The sequence below is a fragment of the Stegodyphus dumicola genome, chromosome 2, assembly GCF_044657685.1.
Source record: "Stegodyphus dumicola isolate Sdum_Otavi_A_Nest chromosome 2, ASM4465768v1".
NCBI lineage: Eukaryota > Metazoa > Arthropoda > Arachnida > Araneae > Eresidae > Stegodyphus > Stegodyphus dumicola.
The window spans coordinates 283,634,405-283,658,838 of record NC_140769.1 but is presented as its reverse complement, the minus strand read 5'-3'; the positions used below and the strand labels follow the sequence as shown (position 1 = coordinate 283,658,838).

Below are 24,434 nucleotides of genomic sequence, written 5' to 3'. Positions count from 1 at the left end.
GGGTATCAAAATTTACAAAAAAAAAAAAGTCTTAATATTTATTTACTTTTTTATTAAAGGGTGCTAGAACACCAAAATCTTCAAAAAATTGTGATTTCGGATTTTTTCATTTTCAAATTCTCTACACTTTTATCTTTCTAAAAATACCATTCTTTAATCTCTATGAAAATTAGAACTGTAAAAAAATTTCGTTTTAATTTGTCATCTACTGCTTTGATCAATGAGGAATTTTAACATAAAAACGTGTTTTTCTCCAAATGTGATTTTTTTATACTCGATGTATCTTTTCTCAGGAACTACTGCTCACAGGTATCTAAACTTTTTATGGCTTATTTATTAAGTTCCCTAATATTTACTGAAATGAGATTTTGTAATAACCTTAGAAAAAAAAAATTTGTTTAATTTTTTTGTGTGAGAAAAGTGCTAAATTTTATTATGCCTAACAAAATATTCTGTAATTTACTCTAAAATTCAAAATGTTTCAAAAGCTCATTTCAGTATAATCAGATAGGTATACTTTAATTACAGAAAAAAATTTCAAGCCTGTAATCTACAGCAGATTTTGAGAAAAGGTACATCGAAAATGGCCAATTTAACATTGTCGGTATAGGGGTTTCTGATACCCCTTAAACATTTCTTTCAACGCGCGCATGCGTAAAGCTTACATTACGCACAGTCGAAATTAGAAAATTGCAACCAGAAAACTATTTGATGGGCATTCGTGATATTTATAATGACGAGGAATTTAAATCATATCAAAGACGGCGTACATAGAGATGAAATACTACATTTAGTAAGGAATTATAAGCCGAATAAAATAAAAACATCTGCTGTGAAGATTACGATAGTGCTGACAGATCAACTTCCAGTTCATTGCACAGCGCGTTTTAAAATTACTATACATTTATTATTACCAATTAATATTAGATCTGCGAAGTTCAGTGATATGTTAAGCTTCAACTAAACAACCTATTTATAAAATATTTTTGAAATTGATTTTGGTTCTTATATTTTTTAATTCATGACCAATTAAAACATTAAATTATAACAGAAATACTGATTACTTATAAATTTTTTCCAGTTTCTTCAAAGTATACAATAAAGTAACATTAACATGAATGTTAAAAAATTACCATACCAGCCTCAGGCACATCCATTTTTGCTTCAGTATCATCTTCAACTTTGACTTTCTGAATTTCATTCTGTTAAAAAAAAAAACAGTATTAAAAAATTAAAACACAAGATGATTAAGTTTTCCATAAAGCTAATTTTAAATAAAATATTTAAAAAAAATTCTTACTGATAGCTCAGCTTCCTTTTCAGAGTCTGACTGGAAATCACATTCTTCATCAGTTGGGATTACATCACCAGCTACTATAGCAGCTCGCTTCAGAAAATCAAAAATTTGCATTGTTTATAGAAACTCCAAGTGATAAAATGACTTAAAAACATATATTAGAATAAAAGCTAAACAAAACTTACAATAACACCTTTAGTACAAGCCTAACACATTCTAAAAGCATATCATATACTAAAATATATTTTCTGAAAATTAAAAAACCTTATAAAAAGTCTAAAATCCTTATGAATTAATGGGAATTATCTGTACTTAATCAACCACTTTCTTCCCTCTTTTCTACCACAAAGTGATTCTTTGCAGAAATGATGGCCATATCATTATTTTCTATTATTACAAGGTTCATATACATTTCTGGACATAGAAATTAAGTATTTTTAAAGACAATCATTGAAAAACATTAAGGACCTGTCAGAAAATAGGAAATTATTAAATTAGAGCACCATTCTAAGAATAAAACAGGTCTGCAAGATGCATTATTATTAAACATTATCTAATATTTAATATAATTATAAACCAAATTCAAGAATATAATAAAGTTCATAACATTTATCAAGTCACAAAATATATCAAGTCACGAAATTTCATGAAACATTTATATTTTAGACTTATAATAGTACTACATATTTTAAAGAAGATTGGTGGCATTAAGTTTTACTAACAGCTTTATGCCTCATTTCATTGTGTAGTCCAGAGATTTATGAACATTTGATGTCATGTGGCAAAGGTTAAAATGAAGGATAGAATCATAATAGCATGATTCATAATTAGTAGCTTGGATATTGTCATCACTGCTACTTGCCTAGAAAGATAGCTACTGACGATGTCATTAAGTTAAAAGTTGGAATTGTCAAAATAAGACTCAATATCTAAATATTATGAACACAATACAATTTCAAAAATTTATAAAGAAATGCTTTGAGTAAAATGTAACTATGCCTTCAAATTAAATTCAATGTAATCTTTGCAGTGATTTTAATCATTATTTCTCTTAATAGCATTTTGACTTTTTTTTCCAGTGGTTAACATTGGTTGGTTGAACAGCAACAATTTTATGTAAGTAGTGATTCATGCTTTTAGCCTTTTTTTATGCTCATCAGCTGTTTACAAATTTTAAACTGTATGGTCATTTCTTGTATTTTAAGTTCATAGTATCTTATGTATTTCTAAGCAGAATGAATGATTTAATTGGCCTAAGTAACCTGGAAAATGGTTCAATACAGAATTTCTCATAATGTAAAAGCTATAACAATATGAACAAAATTGTTCAGACATTTCCAGCCAGATATGAACATATGCCTACAAAAAAGGCTCATTTCTTTAAAAACTACATTAGACACAATCAGCTTATGAAAGCAAGATGTCACTTTCATGTTATTTCAAATGTTTATCTGCCAGGATTTTAAAATGCATTTTTTATTGTATTTATTATATTTTCAATTGTATTTATGTCAGTTATTTATATACATATTTAGAACCAAAAGCATATTTTCTGCCAAAGAAACAATACAATACCTATTCATTCTTGGTTCACCAAATATTAAATTTCCAAACTCGTAATACACACAGAAAATGAGAGCAAAGAAAAATTTCTCAACTTCTTGAGCATTCAAATATAAATTCACCATGTGACTCATAACTATTCTGAATGTCATTCTTAATATTTTATTTTGAGCACTAGACTGTTTCTACTAAACCATTATCTTTTCTTCGTATGTTTTTTCACATAATTCATAACATATTTTACATTAGCACATCTGAACTATGAATCTTTTGATGTTTTACTTGATAAACAGAATGCAGAAACAACTAAATTGTACTTTACTAAAGTACCAAAACTTTCTCTTAATTATACATACCTTTTCATATAATGATTCAAATTTCTTTTCATATTTTATTTCAAGTTCATGGAGTTCTTTAAAAAATTCTACTTCCAAATTCACATGAGCCAGCTGAAGTTTTTTTAAGGCTTTCACATTCCTTTTGACTGGCTTTGGCAGATTGAAAGCATTATTACACAGTAAGGAACCTAATTTACTGTTTAGAGCTGCCATTATATCAGCATCTTTTAGACCTTCTGTTTCTGCAAAGAAATTCAAACAAGAATTTATCACTATAGAAATATTTAATGGAGATGCAATTCTTAAGTTTTAAAAAATAACTAAATTTTACTTACAGTCCTTTTTTTTTACAGTCAAAATGTTTGCTCGCTATTTACACTACCTCCATGAAACACACTTGCTATAAAATAATTAAATTTCAGTGAACCCTTTTATGATAACCACCGCCGCCCAAACGGTATAGTGGTTAGAGTCGCTGACTTATGTGCCGAAGGGCTCGGGTTCAAATCTCAGAGAAGGCATGGATGTTTGTAAATGTACAGTGTCGGTGCGGTATGACGGCACTCTAAATATGTGGTGAGCCAAAAGTCCTTTCGTGTGGTTTGATGGAAGTGAGAGGGGTGGAAGATCCTCGGACTCATCCACTTGAGGCGTTCTGCAAAATTGGGGGCGGAACAGAGCTAAATCACACTGTCACCTGACTAGTGCTCAAGGCTGTTGCCAATGGAAACCAGCTCTCCTTGCCATGAAGAATTTCCTAAGCATGGGCTGATTATGTCAGACAAGTGAACATAAGCAACAACTATAACTACCTGCTTAAAACAAGTGATCAATGTTTCAGAGAGCATGAACCATACTGAACATCACATCTCTAACAAAATCTCCTTCAAAGAGCAATCAGTTGAAACTATAGATCAGTGATCGATAACTTATGACATGCAAGGTCATTCTGGGTGACATTCATCACATTTCCAGAGCCATCAATGGTGACAAAAAAATTTCGCAATACAAAAATATTAGTTTCTTGCATTGGCATCATCACTAAACATGTACTGCGTTTACCCACGGCCATCTGGAAAAACATGGCCCGGTTAGCTACAGAGTGACGTCACAAAAAGCGTCCGAATCTTCAGGCTTTGCTTTGGGTTTGAATATGTGCATTTCGTTAAATGTTTAGATTATTTTGTTTTAAATTATATATAAATTAGTAATTAAAATTTTCAGAGATTTACGGAAAAACGTATATAAGAGGTCGTTTATACATTTTAGTTAAGACTGATAGCTTCAGAGGTATTTTAAGAAATATTCATTAAATTTTCTAGCCAATGTTTTACAATATTTTGTATTATTTTTATACTGCATAGTAATGACATTTTAAGATTTGCTGAAAAAAAGTTTTAAAATAAATAAAGATTGCTATTTATTAACATAAATAAATACAGTTTATTACAGTTTGATTGTTCTTACTTCCACTAAATACTAAAATAAAATTCTTTAATAAATACTCTGAAAAATATATTTACAAAATTTACTGTTGATTTCACTGATCGCAAATCTTGCAGGTTTATTTTCGCAGATGCGAAGGAAAGGAATGAAAAGGATTCCAAAGTATAAATAATTAACCGAGAAAATATAAACCCTATTTAACCAATTAAAAGACATAAAAGCGATTTTTATTACCTTATCACAACATAATTATTAATAATTACTGCTGTTTTTAATTTTAAGAATAACTTGAATGAACAATGAGTAATATATCCAATGCTTTACTGCAGAGCTTTCAAAAAGTATGCAAATTATTTTTTATTCCTTTCAGTATTTATCTAACAAAAAGAAATGGAGATCAAAAGTCGCCGAAAAATTAAAATTTCCTTAAATGCTCTTGGGATTTGCAACATAAATTAAATAAAGCTTAATTTTGTGCTGCATTACAGCAAGCGAATTATTACTAATTAATGATATCCTTATAATCTGATAATAAAGAAGAAATCATAAAAGAGTGAACAGATGATGGTTCAATACTTCCAAGATTCTTAGGAATGTCAATTTTTTTTAACCTTTCTATGTCATCTTTTTTCACTTGAACCTAATCAATATATAAATTCACGAATTATTTTTTTTAATGCCCCAATAGATTTTTAACTTTACCTTTTCATACTTGTAATTAGCTTCATTATTCGTTGATACATCAAGCTTTAACAAGACTAGGGTTTTTCAGAAATGGTCAATGCATAGAAGGCAGATTAGTTGACTGTCATAGAGGCAACTATAACAAGCAGCTTAATTAATGATTTGATTTGACTTTAGTTTATTATAGCAAAACAGAAGAGGGTATTTGCATGAGGTATGCTTTCACAGAGGACTTTCTCAGGCAAACTGGCTCATTTACACGTTATACATGGGGAAAATCACGAAAATGCCCTTCGCCCAGCGGAACTACCAGTGTTTAGCGATTTTACCGCTCTGTGGCTGGTGGGATAATGTATAACGAATAAGCAAAGACTAGTACCTTTCAGCCATTTTACTTTTATTACACATCTTAATTTTTTCCAAAATAAAATGTTTTATTCCTCAAGTAAGATTCTCAAATGATTTTTATTCAATATATGCTTCCTAGTTATATAGTGGTAAGTCATAGTTCGAATTTAATGTTTTTAATTACTATGCTTTTGACATAGCTATAAATGTTTTCAAATTCAGTCCATAAAGTTTAGTATATCCATTTAATATATTTTTACATGCTCCCATTTCAACAATTTCTTGTCCACGAGACACTGCTGTATTCATATGAAGTGATAGTTAGATACATTTCCCAACTTTAAGCTGTAGATTAAAACTCAGCAATAAAATATAATTTATATCAGCAGATTTTAGCTGAATCATCTGAAATGTTTAGCTTATAATGAAGAAGAAAAATCCTCAAAAGATGCAATTTTTTTCTTTTTCAAAAATTGATTAAAAATATGTTTACCATATTGGCTCTTTTTTCCTCTGGGCTAATTTTCGGAGATGTCGGATTATCAGATAAGTATTTTGGACAATCAGAAAAAATGCATGGATAAGCGTAATTTATAATTTAGGATGTCCTTTACAAACTTAAAGAACACCATCTTTTGATAAAAATTCGTACAGAATGATATCTCAAAAATATTTCTCGCATACGACGCTCACTCGGAATTTTTATCTAGAAATCCCGTTTTAGTGTACCTTTTGGAAACTTGAATATCTGTATATATTCACTGGTTTTAACGTAATTCGATTTGCAGACTGAAACACAATATCATGCAGGCATGAAAGTAGACTTAACTGATTTTAGCTCTACATAGATGTCAATAGCTATATTTATTAAAAAATACTAAAGAAATAAGTAAACTTTACTACCAGTATGAACTTAAAAACCAAAACAGCATAACTGCTGTACTTTACTTATCTCAAATTTAGTAATAAAAAATACGTGAATAATAAAAAACACAGTGCAACGTTAATGAACAGCACACAAACTAACATAGGAATTCTTCGCTTGTCCACAGAGAAGTGCGAAGGGTGAAAGTTGAGACGCCTTTCGCGATGCCGTATCACGTGACTTTGAAGCTGACCAGGTCATCTATTCACGAAGGTCACGGTTTACCTCAGGTGCATTTAAATGCATTCCTGGCAGGTGTATAATAAGGATGATTCTATATGTAACACAGCACCACAGTTACGGTGGGGGTTTTCCGAATTTTAACATGCCAAGCTCAAAACATTTGCCATCAGTGCTGTAAGTGGTATCTTAGAGGGTTTACTATATACCATGGGTGGCCAAAGTGTGGCTCGTGAGCCTGATATGGGTCTTGCAGGCAATTTGTGCGGCTCGTGGATATGAAATATATGTATGAAATATGTTCAACTAAAACTATTCAGTGTCCAAAAAAAGTAATTGGTTTAAACTCTTTTTACAACGCTATCAGTGATTTCTTTCTATTTAAAACCTCCTCCATTACTTCTATAATGATGTAAATATAAACTTGTGGCTTTTAGAAAATCTAGATGTGGCTCTCAAATATTCCTGAATTCAAACATGTGGCTCTTACTGACATGAAGTTTGGCCAACCCTGCTATATACAATAAAATTAAAGTACACGTGTAATATATTAATACTAGAACAACTACTTGTAGCAATCATGAAGAAAAGTCTTGTTCCAAAGGACTCGTATTTTACATATTAAATGATAAACAGTTATTAAACATGAAAATGTCCGCTCCACCAACTTCTGAAAATAATTACATATTTACATACAAGAAGCCTGATATTTTTTTATTATCAGTTTGTATTATCTATTAGCTACTGAAACAATCCAGCAGAGCTAAATATGCTAGGACTATTTGCTTTGGAGGATACCTTCATGGAAAACTGGCATGTATCCATGTCACATATGAAGAAAACCATAAAAGTACGAATGCAAACTTCTGTTCACCATAATATGAACCTAGATTGAATTACCAATATTCATGGCTATTATTTACTTGGCATTGGCCAGTTCTCAGAGACAAAACAAATCAATGATTAAGAAAAATAAATAGATAATGTTCAGTAATTACGAGATATATTTTTTATTAATTTACATGACAATTCCAGAAACTTTGAACCAGTACACGATGCTTTAATTCAGTATTTAACAGTAAGCTTTTATTTTATCAAATGCAGCTATTAAAATGATCTTTATATGAATACACTGAAATTTTATATGCACTTTTATGGTTATTGCAGTAAATTAAAATACAAAAAATAAGATATTTGATAGGCAGAATTATGGATTTTAAATGTGTAATGTAAAGCGAGCTGGGAAGCTGCAATGCGACCAATTTTCAACACTACTTGTACTGTAAAATTATACTATCCTAAAAATATATTTTCAATATTTACTGCCTATACTTTGTGGTAATTAATATGAGAATTTCTATTACACTTCATACAACCATGACTCAGACAAGCTTCCAAAGTAAAAGGTGTGACAAAAAAAAAAAAAAAAAAAAAAAAAACTAAGTGCGTAGCTTGAAAACAGAGCAGTTGGCAACAACTGTTTTGGTAATGTCAAGCCACACACCTCCTCTATCCATGCCGCCAGTTTCGACTTAACAGACCACGCCCGTGGGAAGTACTGCGTCATTAATTGAACGCATGCTATTTCATTCTGTCAGGAAAATGTCTAATATTCAAATCGAACAGAGAATTAACATCAAGTTTCTTGCGAAACTTAAGAAAATCAGCCACGGAGGAAACATTTCAAATGTTAACTTAGGATTATGAAGATGAAACTTTGCCTCTTGCAGGTGTGTTTGAATGGCATAAGCGGTTTTCAGGAGGAAGGTACAATGTGGAGATTATGAACATGCTGGGCACTCCCTTGGGTGCCTAGCACGTTCATCATAATTGAATGGGTTCCCAGTGATCAGATTGTTAATCAGCACTACATTGAAATACTAAAAGACTTCATGAAAAAAAAGGCCACAGTTGTGGAGTGGTGGATGGCAGTTCCACCAGAACAATGCCTATCACACACGACCCTATCGGTCAAGCAGTTTCTGACCAGCAAAAACATTACAGTGATAAGGCATCCCTCCTTATTCACCTGATTTGGCTCCATGCAATTTTTTTTATTTCCTAAATTTGAATCTTACTTAAAGGGAACCCATTTTACCTCAGCTGAACAGATTCAGGCAAAAATGGAGAAGAATCTCCTGAAGGTCTTTCCAAAAACCTTGTTCGAGAACTGTTAAGCAATGGCAGCACCAAATGCAGAAGTGTGTGAATGCTGAAGGGAATTGCTTTGAAGGTGATGATGTCACAGATAACTGATTCTGTAAGTACAATGATTTATTGGACCACTCTTGCTTTTTTTTTTGTGTCACACCTCACATATAAATGATACTGGATATCAGGTTCTCTAAGGTAACCTAAAATCATGAGTGGGGTGTCTGGAATATTTCACCATAATTAACAACGTGTTTTCTTATAATTTATTCTGAAGGTCTATAAACGGGATCGGGAAAGAGATCCTTTATAACAAATGACCAGACATCTTATGGACCTGTCAATTACTAAATCTGTACCTGAATTAGTGCAACTTAATTACACAATTTTGAAAATCGAGAATCTGCCGACATTTACACCACTAAAATGACCATGAAGCCAATTTATTTACTAAGATTTTAGTCCAGATTGAGCTACCTACGCTCAGTAATCACTTGGCCAATGCAAATGGCGAGTCATTCTGCATGGAAATGCACATACAGGGCGGTGATGAAAAAACTTCGATACATAATCCAGCGTCCTAGATGTCAAACCAATCAAAATGAAATTTCAGATATCAAAAAATTAAAAATGGCATTGAAATGATATGCATATGATGAAAACTGCCAGCATAAAACATCTGCAAAGAGCATTTTAAAAGAACAATGAAAACATGAGAGAGGTGGGGAAAACTTTTACTGGAATTACAAGTTCTCAACATGTACAATGTTTCAAGATAAGTGTCATCTATAATAACTTTGTTGTTTTTAGGCCAAACCTCACTCCACTGGATTTCTAGTCGTCGGATTATCTGAAATTTAAGGTATATATATATCAAATCCACAAGACTGTCAGAAGTAGCTCAAAAAAATAAATTCGAGGAACTAAACCCTGAAGACAACATGGAAGCAGAGGAAGGTGAATTTATTACACCCAACAAAAAAGCAGGACACATTCCCCCTATAGTCTTAGCAGACTTCACGGGGGATTGGGATAAGATGAAAGAAGATTTTGAAGAGCAATTAAATATAAAAAAATATCGTGGAAACCTAAGTGGAGGTACACTGACCATAAGAGTTTATGACTCAGACCACTACAGCACAGTTACTGAATACCTAACTAAACTACTTATTCCTTTTCATACTTATAAACTCAACAGTGAAAAGCCTATCAAGGCAATAATTAAAAAACTTCCAAAAACAGCTAATATTGAACTAATCAAAAACGAAATTGCCCAAGAAGGTATCCCGATTCAAAAAATTCAAGTAATTCACACTATTGAAGGAAAGAAAGTTCATCTTCCTGTTTTTATAACAGAATGTACTAGAAATAAAGAAGGTAAAAGAATATATGATCTAAAGAAACTCAGAGGTCTGGATGTCTTCATCGAGCCTTTTAAAGCTCGCCCTGGACCCGTGCAGTGCCATAAGTGCCAAAGGTACGGGCACACACGGGACAAATGTCACTATAAACCTCACTGTTTAAAATTTGCAGAGCCTCATGAAACATTCACTTGTAAACAAACAAAAAATTACAACAAACTCCCTGTCTGTGCCCTCTGTGGGCAAAATCACGTTTCTTCCTTCAAAGGTTGCAGTAAACATCCTTATAATGTTCAGAAGCAAATCGAAGAATCTAAAGCTTTCAAAGAAGAAAAGAACAATTTAAATTTAACAAAAAGGATTTTCCTTCACTCCCTGAGAACAAACCAAAAAATGCATGGAATACTTCCAAGGAAAATGAAAACACTAGTAAAACAGAAGACACAAACTCAAACCCACTTACTTGGCTTTTTTGACTGGATAAAAATCCAATTCACTCAAGTTAAAGAATTCTTCCAGAAATTTAAAACAGCAAAAACAATATTATACAAACTAGAGGTCGGTATGGCGGCCTTCGAATATTTCTCAAATCTAAACTATGAATTTTAATCAAACTCATAGTCAAATAAATTTTATCTCAGCTACAAATAGCTTCTTAAAGATTTGTTACTATAATGCAAACGGCATCAGATACCAACAAGTGGAAATTTCAAATTTTCTTACTAGACATAACATTGATGTTATGCTAGTAAATGAAAGCCATCTCCGCTCTTGCGACAAATTTAAAATACAAGGCTACCGCATCTACAGAAAAGACAGAAGACATAATAGAGGGGGAGAAAACGCAATTCTCATTAAAAACCATATCAAAACAGCCAAATATGATTTAAATCCCGCCTGTACTACAGAGAATGCTGCAGTACTTATCTATAGTGGTTTTAGAGAACCTTTTCTTTTTATCTCCGTCTACAATCCCCCCTCCAGCACTCTTGATCTCAATAATCTGAAACTACTTACTGAAAATAACTACCCCACCTTAATAGCAGGTGATTTAAATGCTAAACATTCCTCTTAACTGTAGAGTCACAAATAGAAATGGAGAAAATTTAAGCAACTTCATCCACAATAGTAACATCAATCTCAATGCTCCCAATTACCCAACGCACTATACGCACAACAGACTAGGGGATATTTTAGATATAGTTTTGATGAAAAACCTTCCTAATCTTGATATTCTCCCAGAACTTTCGTCTGACCATCTCCCTATAGTCTTCAACTTCTATGGCTTTTATCCCCCTCTCCCTAAAGCTCATACAAAAGTTAATTGGTATATGGTTACCGAACAGCTAAATTCTGTTAACAGCAGAGCCACACTTCGTTATGACTGCGATATTGAGCTGGAAATCACCAGATTAAACTCCAAAATTCAAAACGCTATCAATAATGCTACCTATACAGTCAAGAATAAAAGAAGTCAAGAATAAAAATCCCTATGACATCCCAGAAGAAATTAAATCCCTTATACAAGAAAGAAATAGACTTAGAAAAAGATGGGATATTACTCACAATCCTACTGAAAAACGTCATATTAATTATTTAAACAGAAAAATAAAAGACATCGCCACCCATCGATCAAATTCGTGGGATAATTTCCTAGAAAACATGGATCTTTACCCAAACTCTGTTTGGAAAGTAGCTAAATCACTCAGAAATCTTTCACCCAATCAAATTCACCCCCTGTATCACATGGGCAAAATTCACCACTCCGAAGACTCCATAGCTGAAATTCATGCAAAATAATTAGAAAACATTTTTAAACAACATGAAAATAAAAATTCTGATCACGAAAAAGATATTAATTACTCTGTCAATAGCATCCTCAACAGTCCCAGCATTAATTTTTTTACGCCTGCATCTCCAAACGAAGTTCAGCAAATTAGTAAAAAATTAAAGAAGCGCAAAGCTAAAGGATATGACATGATTTCTAATGAAGCATTGCAAGCTTTACCTAGAAGATGCATAGTCTTAATTACAAATATTTTTAATGCTTGTATTAGACTCAGCTACTTTCCATCACAGTGGAAACATTCGATCATTGTTACGATCCCGAAACCAGGAAAAGATCCAAAGCTAGCAAAAAATTACAGACCCATCAGTCTTCTGCCAGCGCTTGGAAAAGTTTTCGAATGAGTACTTAGTGCTCGGCTCACCAATCATCTAGAACGCCTTAATCTAATAGACAAGCATCAATTTGGATTCCGTAAAGGCCACAATACCACACATCAAATATTAAATTTAGTTGAATTTAATTGCCCAAAAATTTACAAAAAGAACGGAGTAGCGGCATGCTTCCTCGATTTCGAAAAAGCTTTCGATCGTGTGTGGCATGCCGGCTTACTTCATAAGCTAACTTCCTTTTACCAAACAGCTTTATTAAGCTTATGCATTCTTATTTTAAACACCGTACTTTTCAAGTGCGCTGTGGTGAAGCAATCTCTTCAAAAAAAGTGATTTACAGTGGAGTAGCTCAAGGCAGTGTTTTAGGACCGAAGCTTTTTACAATATTCATAAATGATATGCCTCTACCTTTTCATTCTAATATACTCAAATATGCCGACGACACAGTCATCCTCACCAGTTCACGAAATCCAAATAATGCTTTACAGAAACTTCAGCTCCAAGTCAACATTATTAACAAATTTTGTCAAGACTAGAAAATCAAACTAAATACTGATAAATGCTGCGTAGTTCTCTTTCGCAGATACAGAAAAAATATCCCAGTGAATATAAATATCCGACTCAATAACCAAGATATTCCTGTAGCCAACTCTTATAAATATTTAGGTGTCTACATTGACAAAACCCTAAATTTCAAAGATCATATTCAATATGTTACAAATAAGGCTAACGCTGCTTTCATTGCTCCCTACTCATTAATTGGAAGAAACTCTAAGTTAAACCTCCGTACCAAGAAAAATATCTACATCTCACTTATTCGACCAATAATCCTCTATGCAGTTCCAGCCTGGGCTACTGCCCGAAAAATACAGACAAAAATTAAATGTACTTCAAAACAAAATCTTACGTAGCATAGTGAACGCACCCTGGTTCGTGCGAAATTCTCAAATTCACAAAGACCTGGATATCAATCCAATTCACGACCAAATCCTAATTTCTGCACACAACTTCTTTGAAGATAAGAGAAATTCTCCCTATGAAGCTATTAAATCGCTTACAGACTATGACCCTACTAATGAGAACGTAGTGAAAAGACCTCGAACGATCCACCACAATTCTAAGTGGTGGTAGTGTATATAATGTATTAAAAAAAAAAAATTATTCCTTTGCAGTTACTATTCAAGAAAGATGAACTTTGCAAAATTAGGACTTTATTTTCATCGATGAATTCTTCGTTTTACTACTTATTTAACCAAGATTTTTACTATTTCGTATTGTGTGTTTTAAAATCAAAGTTCGTGGTAACACCAAGTGCTTACTTTCACTCATTAGCCCTAGTGAGCTACATGACCTCATTTTCGCCTTTTACAGTTTCCTATTCATTTAATGATTATATCGCAAGTTTAGAAGATTTTCAAGTGTTTCAAAAGACATAAGACTCTTAAATTCACAAATATATGTTGCTTTTACTATGTTCGAACTTTATTTATTGCCAAAAACTACAAAAACTTCATTTTTCGAACTCTGACTCCTCGACCAATCTAAATGCTGGATGCTGATCACGTGTTCCTGCTCTTCTTGACTCGCGCAGAAGCTTAGACTTTCATTTCGCTTCTCGCCACCATTTACGTATATAATAACCCATGCTATGCCATGATATGCAATTTAGCAAAACTTATTTTATGAGTTCTCTCATTTATTGATCTCGCCTTCGGGTGTATTTTAAATACACCTTTTAAATTTTTAACTTTATGGCCTATGGTAAAATGATAATATACTGGTAAGAGCTCCTAGTAGCTAAAGCCAGCAGTAAAGATATGATCCAAGATCCAAACTGTCAGAAGTGAAAGATGCCATAAATTAGGAAGTTCTTTATGCCATAAATTGTGAAGTTCATCATTGTTGTCAAGGGTCTCCTACATGCAATGCATTATTATCTGCAGAAGGGAGCATGTTGAAAGCTTGCAATTCCAGTACAAGATTTTTTTCCCTCCTCTCCTCTCCTCTAGAGTTGTCAGTGGAAGGCAAATGTTTTATATCGCCATACATGTATCCTTCCAATGCCATTTATAGTCTTCAATGTGCTGATCAATTTGCACAGGACAAGAGGGTGTTGTCTTTCGAAATTTTTTCTCTGTAACCATAAAAGCCCCATTGTTTTAAATCATTAATAGTTAATCTAAGACAGATAAGAAACTTTTAAATAGCTGTGCCTATATCATATCATGATTCAATAATGGTTTTGATAAAATTTTATAGTCATTTTAACTAAATTACATACACAATGATTATTACTATACATTAAAATTTATAATTACCCAAATCTTCCATGAGGACACTATTTTTAAAACTGCCTAAATTTAAGACCATTCTTCTTTTATGTTTAAAAAAGAAACACTCAAGACCTCAAAGATTTAATGAATAAAATAAAAATAAATTTAAAACTTACGTGCAGTATTCTGTTCAATGTCAACAGCTTCATCACCAGTGTTAATTTTTACTTCTGGTCCCTCACCAGCCTGTCCAACACTAAATAAGATATTACATTTAAAATTATGTACAATTAAAAAGAAGTACATAAAATTTAATATCAGCAAAATTTTTGTAATTCTGATTTGTCCATAGATTCAATATCAGCAATTATAAAATTAGAATATTCTAAGTTTGAATTATTAGATTTTATAAAATAACTAATCCTAAGAACAATGCATTATCCTTTATATTCTAACATTTTTGCGCTTAATACTGCATTAAGATTAGGATTTATTAATTATAATAAAGCATATAACTAATATATTTTCACAGCATGCATTGTAAGGAAACATAAGTATAATACAGTCAAAAGTCATTAATTCGGACTTGTCGGGACTTCGGCGATTCCGAATTATAGATTAACAGTTTAAATCTGGTAAGATGGCATGCAGAAATTATAAAATTAAAAATATGAAACCGTAATTTACGAAATAAAGAACAATTATGATCTAAAGGGTATCAAAATTTACAAAAAAAAAAAAGCTTAATATTTATTTATTTACTTTATTAAACATTTCTTTCAATGTAAGTTGTTTAAGTTGCTTCGTTTTATGTGATAATACTTTCTCTTTAATTCTATAAACAGACATAACTTCTTGTTCAGTTACAAAGTTCCGCTGTTCAAGTCGTATAATTGCTGTGTCGAGAATACCGACTAATTTGTCAATCGAAATTTTTTCGTTTTCAATAACCTCTGTGTCACTTTCTTCACTATCGGAAGCGAATTATAATGACAAGGAATTTGATTTAAATCATATCAAAGACGGAGTACATCGTTTCGGAATGGTTAGAAAAATGAAGGATATGCCTTTATCCATTTTTTGCAGCAATTCCACTTTTTGTTTAATGGACATCGAAACATACTTTCGCTTTGTAGATCCTTTACATATTAGTAAATATATATCTAAAACTCTATTTGACGGTATAAGCTAAAATTATCTATTTGAGTTAATGTTGCAGATTGCGTTGTTTCTTAATCTTCGAACTGGATCCGGCTTATTATTTTTTGCAGACTGCTAGAACAATTTTATAAAAGTAAGCTTGAACTTTCGATTATGTTAAATATAATTTCCGATGCTGGAGCTCCCAAAGGATTTACAAAGCGAATGTTTCGATGTCCATCAAACAAAAAGTGTAATTGCTGCAAAAAATGAATAAAGGCATATCCTTTTTTCTCAAAGCATTCCGAAATCTGTTTATCAATTTCACGCTGCTCTGCGGTGGAAGGGGGGATGCATGCCGCGGCGCGCAATGAATTGGAAGTTGATCTGTCAGCACTATCTTTATCTTCAGGGCAGATGTTTTTATTTTATTTGGTGTATAATTCCTTACTACACGTAGTATTTCATCTCAATGTACTCAGTCTTTGATATAATTTAAATCAAATTCCTCGTCATTATAATTCGCTTCCGATAGTGAAGAAAGTGACACAGAGGTTATTGAAAACGAAAAAATTTCGATTTACAAGTTAGTCGGTATTCTCGACACAGCAATTATACGACTTGAACAGCGGAACTTTGTAACTGAACAAGAAATTATGTCTGTTTATAGAAGTAAAGAGAAAGTATTATCACATAAAACAAAGCAACTTAACCAACTTGCATTGAAAGAAATGTTTAATAAGGTAAATAAATAAATATTAAGCTTTTTTTTTTTGTAAATTTTGATACCCTTTAGATCATAATTGTTCTTTATTTCATAAATTACGGTTTCATATTTTTAATTTTATAATTTCTGTATGCCATCTTACCAGATTTAAATGGATGATCTATAATCCGGAATCGCCGAAGTCCCAAAGAGTCCGGATTAACAACTTTTGACTGTATAACAAAATGGAGTAAAATAAAATTCCCTGGAAATGTTGGATTTCTGCCAGAAATATAATTTCGAAACTTCCTGGAAATGCATACGTTTTAAAAATGTCGCTTCTGCCTTGGAACTTAATCTTTTAATCTGGCTAGGTACTAATATTTTTATTGGCTTGATTAAAGGGAGGCAGCTGGGTTTCAGAAAGAAACAACTATTGCTTTCTTATACACCCCAAAACATAGAAATGTGCTATGCCATCCATGTTGTGGACGAAATGGCTGCAACGTATTCAATGGCTAAAAATTCAACATCGTATTCAAGTCATTCACCGTAGGCTATTTCTAATTACAGGCAGAACGTTGCTGCAATAAATACATGGATAATTTTTCTATCTACCAAGAAACCACCAACTAGGCATTGAACCCGGCATTCATTTCTAAAAACATAGCCATTTCAACTGATAGATTGTAAGAAGTCAACAAGCAATGCTCCCATTAAGTCTAAAAGTAAAGCTGGGCAATAATGAGGCTGGTACAACCCCTGCTAAGAAGGTAAAGACGACACATAGAAGATGTGCTGTATGCGGGGCCAAAAAAAAAGACAGAAAAACTAAGTTTGTCTGTGAAAAATATGTATGCATGGAACATATGGATGTATGCATTTAAAGGTAAAATTTTTAATATATGTTTTAAAGTATGTTTTCTCTTGTCTGTTTTTGTTTATATTTTGTGCATTAATGGTAAAAGAGGGGAAGAAACCGCCCTCATGTCAGTGCGAGCAGTCCCGTTCGTTTTTCTTGTGCGAGTAATGCCGGGTTAAAATGTTTTTGCTTCTAAAGTAAAAAATTCTTAGAACTAACATCTGTCAACATTTTTTTTATGTGTATACCAAGTCTTGTCGTCCATAAGATTGGAGGAGGAGCCCGAGAAGATTTGCAGCATTATTAATATTGTTAAGTGTATACTGTGTATTGTTCCCAATAGTCTGTTTGGCAAAATAGAAAAGTACCAATTTGCTTATTTATATTTAAATTTAAGGTACAACTCTGATATACGCCCTAATTTCACCAAATGTGGCGATATGTGTTCTGCGCTGGTTTTTGGCGCGATTGCGTGTTGTATGGCAACCCTGTTGACGTTGAAAAGTCTTTCGCTGGAGTTCGTTGGTTTCCGTCATGCTTTATGTCTGAGAAGCTAGGGGGAAAAGATTTAATGGTGAAAGTTGTTGAATTGAAGTTCGGCATAAGGAAATATCGTCGTGGTCATCCTGTTGAGGGGCAATGGATATTTGGAGGTGTGGAAAGAAAGTATGGGAGATTATTTTTAGTGGTTGTGCGTGATAGAACTAGGGATTTGTGATTATTTGTTATTTTATTTATTTGTGAACCATAGTATGAATTTTCTGGATAGTGTGTCTGGCTGTCATATAAATACGATACTAGTGATTACGTGGCGGCATGTTAAAGGCGGTATGAAATTGGTATATCTGCTCTTCGAAAAAGCATTAATGGTAAGTGCATTTTATTTTATTCTTGTTCTTATTTTGTAGAATGTAATGTTCATTTTTTTTTTTAGTATGAATTTCTGTCGTCATTGTTGTTTTTTTGAATTGTTTGAAATTTATTTTAGTTATTTTGTTGACTAGTGCGTACCATCTGAATTGTGCAATTCGTAGATGTTTTTTAAAGTTGAAACAGAACGCTGTGTACATGGTATTCTTTGAAATTTATTGTTGTTATGTTAATTTATTAAAGTGAGGTGTGCGTAGTTCGTAAATTCGTTTGTTGCCTAAATTGTGCAATTCGTAGATGTTTTTTTAAGTTGAAACAGGATGCTGTGTACATGGTATTCTTTGAAATTTATTGTTATGTTAATTTATTAAAGCGAGGTGTGCGTAGTTTGTAAATTCGTTCGTTGCCAAGATTGTGCCATTCGTGGATGTTTTTTTAAGTCAAAACATATCGCTGTGTACATGGACTCTTGTCAAATAATTTTGGTTAGAAACTTTACGGTTTTGCTATCTAAATTTTTTGTTTTTGTTTCGGATTTTTAGCTTAAATTGTGTGTTCAAAACGTGGTTTTTGCATTCACGAAAACCGTCTTTTTGGAGACATTTTAGGCTTAAAGTTCGAAATGTAGACAAAAAATTTAGATAGCAATATGGCAGCGTGGAGGGCGAGAAATTTGGTGCCTTGAGGGCGCATATCAGAGTAGTTCCAAATTTATTATTATTTTTTTTTTAATTTAGAATGTTTCTTATAGAAAAGAAAAAGTATAGAAAATGTTGATGAATAACAAACATCTCTATTAAAGAAGTATACAATAAAAGGGTAATTTGATATTATTGCACAGATTATTCAAATCTGAGGTTATTTCATATTATAAATGCTATTGGGTACATATTTTTAGTTCAATATTTATCCTAGTCAACAATTTATAGAAGTACTTACAAATGGTATCTATCACATGTAATTATTCCAGTCTACCACGGTGTTACTGGCCATTTCTAACTCTTCAAAGCAAAATTTTACACTTGTTAATTCATCACTCCAGAAAAATATAAATCCGACTGCTGTAGTACATGGCAGATGATTAACCTTGAACCAATTAACGGCTTCGAATGCCAATGTCTTTGTTACACTTTTCACAATGCATTTCCTAAAAGGTTATTTTCCAACATAAAATGCAAATTTAAACATTTCCACTTTTGATGCAAAATATAATATTCCTGCAAAGATTTCACAGAATTTTCTTCGTTTGCAGCCAAATCTCCTAGTCGCTTATTTCAAAATTCAGCTGAAGACCAAAAATATCACAATTTGCCTTTACAGCTTCTAATACAACCAAAACAGCATGCAAAAAAATGGCAATGTTGCTCATTCAAACTCAGTTATCGATATGGTTACCTCATGAATTATTATGCCACATTCGACGACTATGGTCGCCACAGTTCGACGACTTCTGAAAATTTGGTGACTTTACTAAGGTGGTTGGAATAATAGCAAAATGCCTACAAAAGCACCTTTTTTAGAATGATGAAATAAAACTAAATCCAACACAAATAAAAGGCTGATTGCACTCTTCCCTGCTAAAGAACCTCTGTAATGGTGGATTTATTAAGCTAAAAAAATTCCCTTACAGCTCTCATAATTATTATTTTATATTTGGCAATAGATGAAAATCAAATAAAAATGCATACTGACTTATAATAATACATTTAAAGTCAATCTACATATGTTACATTTAATATGTCTTCAACTAATGTACCATATTCCAGAGATGATTTCTGAGGATAATTAAAGGTGTCTTTAGTTAATCTTTATAATTTACCATAGATTGAATAAGCATTCTCTGAAAATGTAATATATTAATGATTTGCATTTTAGAAATACAGTCAACTTCCAGCAGAGTCATAGCTAGGAGTTACAGCACCCGGGGGACAGCTGAATATTTTACACCTCCTGTTTGCAAAAATGGGAAAACATTTCATTTTAAAATGAGGTAACATCAATTTAGCACCTCCTGAAGGCTGTGCCTAGGAACAGATGTTCCCCCTTGCCCCTCCCTAGCTACACCAGGAACAGTTAACCAAATCCTATAACCCCCCCCAAAAAAAATCATTGCAAAACAATGTTAACTTGCTACAAATCATCAGCCTAAACATACTCTTTTTGTTAAACACTGATTTCATTTAAAAGACCAAAAAAATTTATTCTTTGGATTAAGATGTTTGAAAATAGATAACTTAGTATTTTCCTTCTAATTATAATGCAGATTACTTATCTTTCTATAGCAGCTGTCCTCAGACACTGATTTTAAATTCACTATGCATGTTGTGTTTGGTATTAACTCCATTAATTCGAGTTTACTATCACTAGTAAGTTATTTAAACCATAATTAGATTAGATATTTTAAAACATCAATTTTGATACTAAGATTAATCATTACAAATAAGATACAGGTTACGTTACTATTTCTTTTTTTTTTTTTTTTTTTTTAATTCTAAGTTAGGGTATTAGCATTTTAATTTAAATATCCAAGTAATGAAATGATAGATAATAGGGCTAAGCCTTGACTACAAAATTACTTTAATTTCAGAGGGAAGGAGTCCTTTTATTTATTTTAAGGCAATAATGTCTAATTACTAATATTTCTTAAAAAATTAAGAAGCGCTCTTGCTGAACATTAACTTTGATGACCATCTCCACGCTAGACCACAACACTACTTAAACTCCCGCGATCATTTTAGAAAGTTATAATTTTACTGAAATAATCTTCTGCAATAACCATTTATTACCAGAATCAATTATTTATACTTCCTATTTAGATATATATATTCCTATTTAATTTTGGAATTGAAAAATATTTCTGTAGTTTATAAAATACTTCATAAGTCATTAGCACAGTCAAAATTTGAAAATAGATATGAATCAATGAAGCTTTTAATCAGCAGACATTATCCTATGCTTGTCCTTTTAACTTTGAAAGATAAAATTAAGCTGAACACTTCTTTTTTATTGCTATTTTAGATTTTAACTATTTAACATGAACTGACAATGCTTAAAATTTCACCCTAAAACCAATAATGTTATTTCTTGCTTTAAAGAATTTTTGCTAATAAATGGTTTCTGAAAAATACTTTATTATTGAAAAGTACAACAGTTTGAGAAGCCAGTGCTCATTGAAACCCTATTTTTTTTATAACTTGTTAAGAATTTTAATCTACATGTTTAATGTAAAAAAAAATTCTGGGTTAAAACGACAGAAAAGAACATGACAGCTTTTTCATCTATTTAATTAAATTGTCAAGTAAAATTAATACATTTCAGTAACTTACTTTTCATAAATTTACATTAAAAAATATCATCAAAACTCTTCAGTTTAATGTAAATACCATCATTTAGTATCAAACTAATATTTGCACATCTTGAATGTGTATGTTTCCAAAGCATCCAGCTGTAACAAACTGGATAGATAAATACCACATAACAGGTATAAGACAGCACAATCTAGATAATACATGCATTAAATATACTGAGAGTCTAGATTTGAATCATTTAGGCTTGCAATGCATGCATTAAATAATGAGAAAAACATTTTGAACAATGGTAGATCAACTTAGTTCCTAAATGTTTTAGTTTGGCGATCTTGTTGTTAAAACAGATTTACAATATTCACTTAACCAATTTAACACTATTTAAAAATTGATTGATCGCTTATTTAGGTAACAAACCAGTTCAGAGTTTTATACCTTTTTCCTCACAAGTGCTGCTTTCTCAAGCCTATTTTCAGACTGCACAATTCTGTCAAAAGGCAGATCTCTCACAATTTAAGTACTTTACAAATTATAATAGAATAATATAATTACAAACTTTTAAGGCCCCTTGCTTAATAAGATGACAATTACATAATTCAGAAAACCAATAAGAATCTTCATCAACACATGCTAAAAATTATATTATCAATTTTAAGATACATTCCACAAGCAGCACATGAAATGCGAGAGGGGAGAATCAAATGGGATCAAAATTACGGCAATTATTAAATCATTTAGAGAAAAATAACATCATTCAAATGTTGAATAAATTAAAAACTCAATGTTCTTACTCTTTAAGGTCTCCCATTGCAAAAGCAGTCAGCTGGTTTCTAAACAATTAAAGAAAAAGGAATTAAAATTTCGGCACTTAATTTAAAATTTTATAATCCATCATCTAAATAGAAAATAAAATCAACAAATAAGCATAATAAAGGGGGAAAAACAGCTTATAAGATATGATAAGTAACAGATCCGAAGGTAAAAATGCTATCAAAATTTTTAAATATTAAAATTTCTCCTTACTTTATAATAATATTTTTAACATTATATAGTCTAAAATGATATACAAAATATATAATTTACTGAAATAAATTACGGAAAATAAAGAGCAATTAGCCCGCGCAATAAGAACAAAAGAATTTTCAATTCAATATAGACGGAAAATATTTAAATTTAATAGATTTTTAAGTTTCCGAAGCTATTAGAACAATCTTTCTTCACTTATATTTAAAAGTTTGAAAGGCAGAGCCATTGATTTTACTAAAAAAAGTACAACTCCGCACAAGGCTTAAAATTTTTTTCAGCACGCGTGAATCACGCACTCAGTTCGATTTTTCAAAATGCAATGACATTACACACCGTATTATAAATTAACCAACCTATTTCAAACGTTATCTACGTGCAGCATGAATTAAGTTATATTAAACGATATATAAAAAAAGATACCGGTAGTCAAAATGGACAGCTTCAGAACACCTACCTCTGGCGCAGGACAATTATGTGAATAAAATAATGGCGGTAAAAATGAAGAAGAAAAACTATTGCCAGTTTCCGGACACTAAATCGATCGCAGTCTGAAATTTCTTTAGCCTAGCGAGCAGAACATGTACCATCAGATAATTTTGCATAAGACAAGGGGGAAAACAAAGAAGCAAAAAGAAAAGACTATTCTATAATTAGATTGTGCTTAATAAATTTATTAAATACGTCTTTAAGTGTCCATTTGCAATATATTTCTTAATAAATAGAGAAGAGAAAATTCTCACGTACAATCAAAATGAGTAAAAGTAAAGAAAGTGAAATACACGTTATGCTTGCTAATTGCGTGAAATTATTTTATGGGCTTTTATATTTAAATTTGAAACGTTATGGTTTATATGATTCAAGTCTTTACAAATGAACTATGATGTAAGTTTCTTTATTTTTTTATGTTGATGTATTTAAAAAACTTAAGACAATTTATATCATTAACAAAAAAATTGTAGCATTTTCTCGCCATTAAGAAAATTTTATTATCTAGTTTTATTTTACAAAATTTGTAAAAATTCCGGTATGTTGAAATTTAGATTTTTTTTTAAACCATAATCAAAATTCCATGCTATCGGATATTGCATACTGCCTTATTATGTATCACTGGTCACTAGTTCCACGGCTCCTGGAGTTCATAGTTTAGTTCAGTTTTCACCGACCCATTTAGATCATTTCTCATAATTTCTTACTTACCCTTTTTATACATTAACTTAAAACACTAAAAACACTTTTCTTTATAAAAAGAAAGGGTACTTTTCCGTTTTGCCGGCGCAGGTGATAAAGTCGCCAATAATGGTTCAACTGGTGCCAAACGAAATATCCTCGCAATATATTTCTTAATAAATAGAGAAGAGAAAATTCGCACGTACAATCAAAATGAGTAAAAGTAAAGAAAGTGAAATACACGTTATGCTTGCTAATTGCGTGAAATTATTTTATGGGCTTTTATATTTAAATTTGAAACGTTATGGTTTATATGATTCAAGTCCTTACAAATGAACTATGATGTAAGTTTCTTTATTTTTTTATGTTGATGTATTTTAAAAACTTAAGACAATTTATATCATTAACAAAAAAATTGTAGCATTTTCTCGCCATTAAGAAAATTTTATTATCTAGTTTTACATGGTCGGTCTCCCTACTTTCTTACATATTTATTAGACGGTTTTTTAACCAGTATTAATTCATCTATGAAGAGGATTTAAACTATTGCATTTCTGTCCGAATTGAAATCTAATAGCAGCACATTAAACGAATCTTTGCGGTCTGAGCGCACA

At 31.7% G+C, this 24,434-nt stretch overlaps 1 protein-coding gene across 1 annotated transcript in view; it reads right to left on the bottom strand.

Moving 5' to 3' along the window:
* LOC118191073 (nucleosome assembly protein 1-like 4) overlaps positions 1–23,215 on the bottom strand; it is a 41,672-nt gene extending 18,457 nt beyond the window's left edge. Inside the window, exons 1-6 of the mRNA XM_085812232.1 lie at positions 23,108–23,215; positions 22,419–22,457; positions 14,921–15,000; positions 3,217–3,440; positions 1,301–1,387; positions 1,139–1,202 (exon numbers count right to left, since the gene is read on the bottom strand). Of these exons, the coding sequence (XP_085668358.1) occupies positions 1,139–1,202; positions 1,301–1,387; positions 3,217–3,440; positions 14,921–15,000; positions 22,419–22,435 (472 nt within the window). The 5' untranslated portion in view covers positions 22,436–22,457; positions 23,108–23,215. The remainder of the gene's footprint in view (positions 1–1,138; positions 1,203–1,300; positions 1,388–3,216; positions 3,441–14,920; positions 15,001–22,418; positions 22,458–23,107) is intronic.
* Positions 23,216–24,434: the final 1,219 nt, after the last annotated feature.